Source organism: Psammomys obesus, unplaced genomic scaffold, assembly GCF_907164565.1.
Source record: "Psammomys obesus unplaced genomic scaffold, mPsaObe1.curated_primary_1811, whole genome shotgun sequence".
Taxonomy (NCBI): Eukaryota; Metazoa; Chordata; class Mammalia; order Rodentia; family Muridae; genus Psammomys; species Psammomys obesus.
The window spans coordinates 14,203,348-14,214,399 of NW_026596101.1; the positions used below are offsets into that span (position 1 = coordinate 14,203,348).

Sequence of the window (11,052 nt, forward strand, 5' to 3'; positions counted from 1 at the left end):
CAGGCTGGCTGGGGCTGCGGCGCCCCGCGGGGGGCTCTGCCCGCGTGGCGCCCGTGCTCGTGGGGAGCGGGGGGCACGTGCGCGTGGGCTGGCGGGGCTCGGGGTGTGTGCCCGCGCCGTGTCCCCCGCGTGCTGCCTGGCGTGAGTCACCCGCGGGGCTCGCCTTTATAACCGCCGCCAGGCTCGCGGCTCGGCAGAACAGCCCGGCCACGCGTCCCCAACGTCCCGGCTCCCCCAACGTCTCCGATCGCGTGCCTCCACCGCCACCGTGTCTCCGGGGAGCCATGGGGGGCCCGCGCTGTGCCCCGCTACTGCTACTTCTGCTGCTACCGCTGATGCTCTCGCCGCCCGCCGGGGACGCCGCGGTCATCACCGGGGTAAGCTGCTCGCGCACCTGTCGCGCCCCCGGATCGCCCCCCGGAGACACTAGGCCTGGGGTCTTAGGGCACCGGGAAGGGCTCGCCCCGGGTGACATCCCCCCTAGATCGTCCTTTGGGCACTTGGGAACACGCCCTACTCCCAAGGCAGGTTGCAGCCAGGCGCATTACGGAATTGGACAGCCTCAGCCTCTGCCTTCCTCACCTCTACCTCTGTACCCCTCAGGTTTGGTCTGCTGTTCTGTTGAGTAGCTCAAAGAAGTTTCTTCCCCAGTGAGAAAGTTCTTTTCCAGGAGCTGGAAAACCCCTGGCCCAAAAGCTGGCCACCCTTCCTTAAATTAGGAAAGAGCAAAACATATACCTCAAATTCTACGGCTCCCGTGGGTCTTACCTTGGGTCCGGGTCACGTGTGAGTTTTGGAAAGCACTTGTGAGCTCTTCTTACTGTGTTCTGGGGCAGTTGCTCTTTTTTTTTTTTTTTTTTTAATATTATTCTTTACCAACGCCCCCCCCACACACACACAGAGTGAAGTTCTTGTCACATAAATTGTCGAGTTGGATTCTTGATGCCTCACTCATAGGGTTTATTGATGGAGCAGGCTGTCACTAGACATTGTTTAAACTCAACAGAATATCTTCACCCTGCTTAGAAAGAGCCTATTCCTTCAAGACTTTCGACGCTTTCCTTTTCGTCTATCTGAACAGCACAGAATTTCAGAAGTCTGTTTGAACAGCCCGGCAGAACCTCGGCTGTTGGCTGTTGTTTCACTCATCAAAGAAAAAAAAAAAGTTGTTAGCATTTTTTTTTTTACTAGATTTATTTATTTAAATCACTTTTTAATATCTAAGAGCACACTACTGGATTTTAATATAGATGTATTCGGAACAATGGCATACAGGTAATAAAATAACATGTCATTTAAGAGGAGGCTCAATGGTGAATAAAGAAAGATGGATGTTCTCCGTCTTCCCCTTGTGTATAGATTGCATTCTGAAAGCACCGTGGCTACGACAGCATGGAGTTCTGCCCCATAGATAGTTATTCTATGCTTTGCGGTATTTATTAGAGCAGAGATTTTTTTTTTTTTAAACCCACTTATATAGCTTCATCAGTAGCCAGTTGGTGCGCGTGAACAAAAGTTTCTACAGTGTCTTTGTAGCACATGGGAATGGAAACATGATTGGGTTGGATTTTTTCCCTCCTTCCCCTGCTGGTTCATTCTAAGTGTTTCCTAATCCTCTAAGCCCCAAGGTTCCTGGGTAGTGCCAGCGTGGTTTTGTTCCATTCACAGGAGGACCCTGTTTGCTTGGCTCTGCAATGGGTTAAGAAGAATGAAGGGTACTAGGAAACAGCTGTCTAATTAAAAAGATATAAACTTATGCAACTCTTTGTAAATTTCCAACAACTGGAGCTTTGTGTTATAAAATGAAATTTTTATTTCATGTTTACACGCTGGTGGGGCTGGGAGAGTTGTGCATACAGTCACGTGGCCTCTTGGCTTCTTGTTGTTGTTGTTGTTAATTCAACGTTATGAAAAAAAAAGTGTTGGAAAATTTATTCTCTAAAGCAACGTGGCAATAAAACGTAGTTATATCTCCCTGACAGAAACCATCTGGATTCAAATGAAAAAGTCAGTGATTTATCTAGATATAGTGTATACAAGGTGATGAGCGTCTAAGTGATTGATTGGATTTTAAAAGATTTTGCCTGGCTTTTTTTTTTTTTTTTTAAATCATCTTAGAAAAAGAGCTGATGGGGCTTCAGTAGTTAGCGTTTTGTATATCTACTAAAACACTGGCTGAAACATCCCCCCCTTAAGTGTTTAACACACACACATACTCACACACACACATACACACACATATGTGTGTGCTCATGGTCTTTGAACTTGATATCTTCATATAGATGTGTTAAAACCACATTGCAAATGACTGTTGAGTAGCCCTAACATAGGGCTCTGATGGTCATATTTGCAGGATTTCCGATGTCCAGACAAAAATTAAAAGGAGGGAGTGTTTAAACATCACCACCCGCACCCCAAAAAAAGCCATCCAAAGTTAAAGTTGTCATTTTCAGCCACTACTTATTTTGAAGCACAAAACAGATTTCTTTACGTTGTCGAAACAAGGCATCCCACTTTGTTGGTGGTGCTCAGAAAGAGCTCTAGTCCTTAAGATAGATTCTCAGGCACATAAGTGTAGGCTGTGTGTTTTTGTGGTCCTTGTGTGCCGGGTGTGTCCTTTGAGGAATGACTGCTGCTGATGGCATCTGTGCCTTTCCTCACCTGCTTTGGACCTTAGGGACCAGTTCGATTGAGTTTCTAATATACACCTCTGCTCATCCTAAGCCAGCCAGTTCCTTTCTGCCTGTCAGTCTCACAGACCAGTGGGGACAGCCTTGCTCTGTCCCCTCCCATCCTCGGACAGTTCTTATTTTGAAAGAGGAAATGGTGAAAATCAGGTAACCTGTGCAAGAAGCACCCAGTCTCACTAAGCACAGGAAGGGAAAATGAGCACTTCTGGAGGTTACATTGGTGCCCTCACAAGTCTGCAGTGGTTTGTGCCAAATGTAGGGGCCATTTCAATCTCTTAAAAAAAAAAAAAAAGAAAAGAAAAGAAACCAGGCCCCATATATTCAGCAGTTAATAGTCATAAAATCTTGTGGTTTGTGTAGTTCCTTATGACTGTGTAGAGTGAAAACTAGCATAAACTCCTTCTTCAAGCTCAGCCATAAAGCATCAAGGGAAGAGAATTGAGATGTTGTTTTCGTCATGTCCCCCCGCCCCCTCCCCCCTGTCCTCCAGTCCTCCTGTCCCTCCTTCCTTGATCCTGGGTTTCATCATATAGGAGCTCTTTAGTTCATGGAAACATTCTGATCAGTGTTGATTGTAAGGATAGACAAGCAAGTGGAGCTTGTGGTTCTATTTTATTAAAATTGGTGCTTAGGATTTTTTTTGTGTGTGTGTGTGTGGGGAGTGTATGTTGGTGTACATGTTGGGTGTGGGGCATGTGTGTGGAAGACAGGGGTTAAACTCAGGTGTGGCCCACCTTATCTTTTGAGACATACTTTCTCCCTGGCATAGAATGTCCCAATTTGGCTAGACTGGTTGGCCCCCAAGGATCCACCTGCCTCCATCTTTCCAGAGCTGGAATTGCACGTGCAAGCCACAGTGTCTGGTGCTCCATGGGGGACGTGAGGACTGAACTCGTGTCCTCGTGTCTGTGTGGCGAGTACTATCCTGGCTGGGTAATTGGATATTTAAAGAGGGTTTTCCCTGCTAATTTTAGAGCTTCCTATCCTGGGCCTTTCCTACTATATTTATCTGTTGGTTTATTTCATTTCAGGCTTGCGACAAGGACTCTCAGTGTGGAGGAGGCATGTGCTGCGCCGTCAGTATCTGGGTCAAGAGCATCAGGATATGCACGCCTATGGGCCAAGTGGGAGACAGCTGCCATCCCCTGACTCGGAAAGTTAGTGTCTGCCCAGGCACTCCCGGTACACCTTCCCTCTGAGCAAGACCTGTATGACGGAAGGCTTGGCTACTTCACTTGAAACTAGTCAGAGGCCAGTACACTGAGGTCATAGCTACATAGTTATCTCTTCCTTTTTCTCCCCTTCTGCTCCAGTGATCATTTCTATACCATTGCTCTTCTGATACCAAAAGGAACCTATCAACATAATTCCTAACGTGTGAATTCACTTCTGTTCATAGTAGACAAAGCAGATACTCTGCTGGAATATGCTGTGTAAAATCAAAAGGGTTCTCAAAAAGACTCCATGCTTAATCAGTTGGTGGAGCTGCTACGATCAGTCAGCTTTGTGGGTTTTGTTTGCTGTGTTTTGTTTTCAGACAAGCACCAAGAACAAACTCACTTGCTCTTGCATCTTAAACATTGTTTTGTTGGCATTTGTCTCTGAGACATCTTCTCGTGTTGACATGACTTGACTTTCTCTAACCTCCTGCCTAACCCCCCACCGCCAATTACTGGGCTTACACCACAGTACCCCATTGAAGTTTTGATTTTGCTTCTGTTCCTGTGAGATAAAATCTTCATAACTTCGGAGATTCATGACATTTAATTTCCTACTGTGATTACAGAGCAGCAGCTCAATGTCATGATGACCTAAAGAACTATAGAAAGGTTATAGATCCTCAGAAGCAAGGCTGCGGGCCTTTGGCGTCTGGTCAGTCAGGGCTTAGAGGCTTTCTTAGGAATTGCATATTCTGCCACCGGAGGGCCAGTGGGGTTTGTGTTATATCAGGAGGTAGATAGGGGGAAGTTTGAATGTGACCAGACAGTGTGTGGACCTGTGCTCCTGTCCTTCACGTGAAAAAAACAAAAAACAAACAAAAACCCTAAACAGAGGATAGTGTCGCTCAAGTTCTGCAGGTTGGCAAGGGCCATCCCCTTCTTGCTATCTCTCCCTCATTGTTCACATCAATAAAATTTGGTGCAGGGGCAGTTAGATAAAGGCCTAGGGCAGGGGGCATCTTGGAGGAACTCTGTTTCTTTTTACTTTTTTTCTCAGAGGTGTTGGTAGCATATTATCAAATCAAATAGAATTCTATCTTTGACAACCCCCACTCCATGCCTTTGGGTTTGAAGCTCTCATAGTTACAGCCATCTACCCCGGGATTCTAGCTGTCCCAGATAACACCCCATATTTTTACCCTCTCGGAGTGAACATAAGGAAATGAACTTTGGTAGCCTGTTAGTGAGGTGAACCTCAGTGTGGGGACCCCACTTGGCTTGCTGGGAAGCCTGTCTGAAGGCTGTATTCATGGCCAGCTTTCCCGTGGTTGGTAGCCTTATGAAATGCTTCCTGTTGCATTTGAGCCATTCTTCCTGTGGTTTGACGGTGCAAGACTTCACTGCCGTTTTTTAAAACATGACACACACCTTCTGTTCCTGGACATTGTAAGACAACAAGGGTCTTTACCGTTAGCCACCTGTCTAAACATCAGGCTTCCCAGGAGCAGGTGAGGCTGGCCCACCTGCTTTTGGTAACGAATCCAGTTTCTTCCTTACTCCTAGCGAGTCCTCTTTTGTGCACTGAAGCCATTGTCCCTAAAGTAGTCTCCTGTTGTCTTTTTGCTTTGCGAATCATGTGGTTAGTGTATAGAGTTTATATATATATATATATGTATGTATGTATGTATATATATATGTATGTATGTATATATATATACATATATATATGTATGTATGTATGTATGTATGTATGTATGTATGTATATATATATATATATATATATATGACCTTTTGGTATTAACAGTAACTACTGTCACAGGTCAGATGTATGAGCCATATGATCTATATAAAATGTTTGTTTTGTATGTTACTCTAAACCAATATCTCACACCTGTGTTGCACTTTTAAATTTTTCTTGCACTCTGTACAACCTTAAGCCCAGCTGAGGTCACACAAACAGCAAGCCTCATGACCTTCTGACACCCGCTTGCATGTGTAGCCCTGATGACTCGATTGCTCTACCCCAGTGAAATCAGTTGTGGTCACTTGAGCATTTTCCTTAACTGAAAACCAAGGCAGAGATAAGATGCCCACTAGAATAAGTGCTAATAGCCCAGGTTTGTAATTTGTGCCATGTGTGTATACATGCGTACATGCGTGTGTGCACATGCTTTTGTGTTTGCCTGTCGATGCCAGGCATCAGTGTTGGCTGTGCTCCTCACTTGGTGCCTGGCTTTTTAACATAAGGGCAGAGGATCTGAACTCGGGTCCTTGTGCTTGCCTGGCAAACAGTTTAAAGTCTGAGCCATTTCCCCAGGTCCTTCCATTTCTTTTTGTTTTTGTTGTTCTTGTTGTTTAGTTGGTTTGTTTTTTTGATTTTTTTTTTTTATTAGCTGGGTGGTGGTGGCGCATGCTTTTAATCTTAGCACTCAGGAGCCAGAGGCTGGAGGATCTCTGAGTTTGAAGCCAGCCTAGTCTAATAGGACATCCACGGCTACAAAAAAAAAAACCCTGTCTCAAAAGACTAGAAGAAGGAAAAAAAAAAAAAAAAAAAAAAAAAAAAGAGGAAGGAGGAGGAGGAAGAAGAAAGCATTTAATTAGGTTTTATAGATTTTACAGAGTTAGGAGTCCATGGTAGCCCAGAAAAGGCGTAGCATCAGGAACGTAGGGGAGCTCACGGGCCCAAACCACAAGCAGGAAGCAGAGAGCACCTGTGGAATCGTCTTTTGAAACTTCAAGCCCACCCTGGAAACACACTTCATCCAACAAGGCCACACTTCCTGCTTCTCCCCAAACTAAGTGTTCAAACGCGTGAACTGATGGGGGCTGTTCTTCTCCAAACCACCGCGGGCTGCTTCATTCCAGAGGCCAACTGAGCGAGACCATCAGCTTTGCGGAGCAGACACGTGGCATGTAATTCCAGGAGTCAGTTCCTGTCTTCTCTACCTTTTAAGCCGTATCTAGGAAACCTTCGAGTGCTAACATCCTGAAATGTTTTCCTTGCGCAGGTTTCCTTGGCTACTTAATGTCTTTTGTGCTCTCCCATAAATTTTGGGATCTTTTCTCCAGTTACGCAAAGTTGGTTCTTGTTGTTAAAATCCACCCACTGTTGCATGGGAGCCAAAATTCTCTTTTCTATGTCTAGTAATATTTTGTTTTTATAAAATTAGGTGCTGTTCCAACACCTGGCATATAGATCCACATCACATTCTGATTTTTTTTTCAAATAGTTTTGAATGTATTTTGGTCATTCATTCCTGTTTATAAATTAGGGGGTTTGCTGTATTAGCAGTCTTTCTTACTCCTCATTGGCGAATCTCTTTTTCTAGTGGGACTTACTCATGTTCTTAATGGTGGTATTTATTAAATTCTTTCTCTTCTGGATATAGGATTTCTTTAAGCATCTTTTGTGTTCCTGGTTTAGTGGCCATGAGTTTTCTTAGCTTATCCTTATCACAGAAGGTACTTGCTTATCCTTCAGCTGGGAAGGACAGCCTTGCTAGATACAGCAGTCTTGGTTGGTAGTTATTTTCCTTCAGGACTGGAAATACATCATTCCATACATTCCTGGCATTTGAAGTTCCTGCTGAGAAATCTGCCATTAGTCTAATATATTTGCCTTTAAATGTTACTTGACATTTCTTTCTAGCAGACTGTAATATTCTTTTGATCCTATACTTTCATCAGCTTCGCAATGACATATCATGGTGCCCTATTTCTGTAGTTATGTGCATTTAAGATTCTCAATGCTTCTTACACCTGGGTGTCCACGTGTTTGTTAAAATTTGGTGAGTTTTTCTTTTCTTTTTTTTTTTTTTTCTTTTATTCTTTTCTCATATATTACATCCAGACCACAGTTTCCTCATCCTTCTCTTCCCAGGGTCTCTCCCGTCAAAAGACAGCAGGCCTCTGAGGAGGTTTTCTATGCCCTCAGACTGTTGTTGTTCTTCCTCACGTGCGCCAATGAGCTGATTGTTTGGCTTTTGAAGGGTATCCCAAAGCTCTTGCATTCTCTCTCTTCTCCCTCCCTCCCTCTTTCTCTTTTGCTCTTTCTGTCTGACACTAACAGACAGTGGTCTGTCTGCAAGCTCTGTCATTTTTTCTTCTGCTTGATCTAATCTGTTACCGAGGCTGCCAACTAATGTTTCTAGCTTTTCTCCTCATTTCTTTTGTAACTCCTGTCAGTCCTCCTGATCCTGCACTGCCTTCCTTAATTCATTTAGCTGCTTGTGGTTTTTCGTTATTGCGTTTCTGCTGAGAATGGTTCATCTGCCGGGATGGTATCTTTCATGACATTATGTGGCTTTCTCTTGAAAATGTGTTTCAGGAGCTGTCAATCCTGGGTTTTGATTGATGCACATCACAGATTCTCTCATTCTTATAATAATCTTCAGGGCTTCAGTAAACTTCCACCAAGTTTCTTCCTCACAAGGCCCTAAAGAGGCAAAACTAAAGTTAGAAAGAGGCTAGCTGAGTGCTCACATGGCCAGGGCAGGGTAAGGCAGGCCAGAGGTAGGGGCAGGGGCAGGGACTCCCTTGCTCTTTTTGATACTTACAAAGCAACTGAATTTTATTTCCACAATTTAACTTCAAGCTCAGGTCAATTCTGCAAGAATTTCTTCTCCCATAAGCCTGCTTATATTCCTGCAGTTTGTTTTCATAGCAGGTCAAATAAAAAAATTCTTTAAGTATGGTTTTATAGGAAATATGAAGTGATAAACTGCCATACGTTCTCAAAGACAAGAATTAATGTCAAGCTCACTTTCCCCCACTGAGACATCTACCTTAAATGTGTTTCTAGAACTCAGCTTTACAACATTTTATACCCTTTTCTTCTGTTTTGGAAAATTTGAAAGGTCGCTTTGACAAGCTCTATTCAGAGTCAGTACTGAAGTTGATAATAGTGGTGAAAATTAAGTTAGTGTATTCTAGAAAAATACTGTTCTTCCAGAATGCCCTCAGCTACATTCAGGATAAGTAAAGAAGAATGATTTTATAAATATGTCCCGATGAATATTACAGTGCAGCTTTTCATTTCTGCTCAAGCTTAATGACAGTTTCTTAGTGAACTGTGAATCTATAGCGCCTTTATGGGAAATTTTTTCTCCTTCTTCAGGTTGGCATAGTCAGCAGCTTCCACATCTCTCTTTTGAATGAATAAAACTGTGTTTGTGATGAAGCAGGAGCGGTAGGTGGAGGCAGGCAGTTTTGAGGTCAGCTTTCTCCTCTGTCTCAGGTGCACCCATTGATGCAGAGACTTCCAAGCCGGTGCCAGACTGTCATTTTAAAAGTGCAGGGCTTTTGACTTTATATTTGATAAATCAAAACAGTGCAAACGAACAAACAGTGGGACTTGATTGTACATGGCTATAATCTTAGCAGTTGGGACCCGGAGACAGGCAGAACCAGAGTTCAAGGTCAGCCTGGCTTAGGGAGTGAGTCCCTAGGGCAGTAGCTCAGGGTTAGAACATGTACCTCATGAAGCCAAGGACCTGAGTTCAATCCTGAGCACCACCAAAAGCAAAATAACCAAAGAAGAAAAGAGCTTAAAACATTAGTTTACCTGGAGAAAACACATTTTATGTCAAACAATAGCTTTAACGGGTATCCGTGGGTTTTTTTTTTTAAAAAACACTTTGAATGACTTATGAAATCATGTCTGTAGGAAGCACTAGTATGAAAACACACTATTTTAATTTCTATTAATAGTTGCATTGTGGCTTTTTTACTAGATTATGAGTTTCATAATTAAGAAAAAAAAATTTTATGCCAGGTTTTCTATTCCATTTGATGAATATAATTAATATTTGAATTTATTATTTTATTGTTTTTTGATTTAAAGAGGTGTTCTCTTATCTCATCTTTAAATTTGTTCCGTCTGCTGGTTTGTTTGTATGGGGACTAATCATGGAGCCTTGCCCATGCTAGTGTTCTCCCACTGAGCTACACAAACAGCTCCAATTCACTTTGTAAGTGTGTCTGTCTTTATTATTTGTTTACGTGTGTGTGTGTGTGTGTGTGTGTGTGTGTGTGTGTGTGTGTGTACATGTGTACATGTTGAGGCCAGAGGTCGATGTTGCCGTCTTCATTAACTTTCAATCTTACTTCTTGAGACAGGGTCTTTCCTTGAACCCGGAGCTCATGGTTTAGGTAGGCAGGTGTTTGCCAGTCATCCAGCTGTTTGTAACTCTTCAGCACTGGGATCACAGATCTGCACTGGGCCTGGCTGTCATGTGGGTGCTTGCACAGGAAGCACTTAACTGAGCCGTTTCCCCACTCCCCCCAACACTTTTATATACACATTTTAACATACTCTTCTTCCTTTCCTTTTTCTTTTCTTTCCCTTTCACTCTCTCTCCCTCTATGTCTCTTTCTCTATTTCCCTTTCATTTTGTTCTATGGTCACAATGTAGAATTTATAACCTTCTACCTTCTGAATATTGAAATTATAGTAAATAATTTTTTACTAAAAAAGTTTTTGAAGAACTAAAACTTTATTAGTGGTTCCTCTTTTGAAACCAGTGTATGACTAAACACGGTAAATATAACTCAAGAATATGCTCTTTTCAAAGATTTTAAGGGTATTTGTTAATGTTGCAGAACTTTAGTAATTTTGGGCAGTGGTAGCACACACCTTTAATCCCAGCACTTGGGAGGCAGAGACAGATGGGCCTCTGTAAGTTCAAGGCCAGCCTAGTCTATAGGACTGCCAAGACTACACAGAGAAACCCTGTCCTGCAAAACAAACAAACAAACAAACAAACAAACAAAAAAGTTAAATGATGTGGCTTAACAGTTTAGTAAAAGATGGTTAGAGAGGACACAACATGTGATTTCCCCATTTTTCCTACTGTGGACATCAAGAGTTGATGGTCCTACCTTGGACATCAAGAGTTGATGGTGCAGTGATCTCTTGGAAAAGCGTCAGAGCTGTGGCTACAGGTTTAAGTCCGGTGTCACCAGACAGAAACACTGCAGTTTAACACAGGGTTCTCAACCTTCACCCTATACCTAGTTTCTCCAGATGGTGGCATCTTATAAAACTGAAGGACAATGTGCAGCAACAGGCAACTGATGCACTCAAGATAGAAAGCAGTTCCATCACTACGGAGTCATGTCCCTTCCAGCCTTCCTCTCCCCCTCCCTGCACCTCCGTGTGTGTGTGTGTGTGTGTGTGTGTGTGTGTGTGTGTGTGTGTGTG

General features: G+C 43.2%; 1 protein-coding gene across 1 annotated transcript in view; it reads left to right on the plus strand.

Moving 5' to 3' along the window:
- Positions 1-236: 236 nt before the first annotated feature.
- The window catches only part of Prok2 (prokineticin 2), a 14,711-nt gene continuing 3,895 nt past the window's right edge, over positions 237-11,052 (plus strand). Inside the window, exons 1-2 of the mRNA XM_055628622.1 lie at positions 237-377; positions 3,722-3,847. Of these exons, the coding sequence (XP_055484597.1) occupies positions 285-377; positions 3,722-3,847 (219 nt within the window). The 5' untranslated portion in view covers positions 237-284. The remainder of the gene's footprint in view (positions 378-3,721; positions 3,848-11,052) is intronic.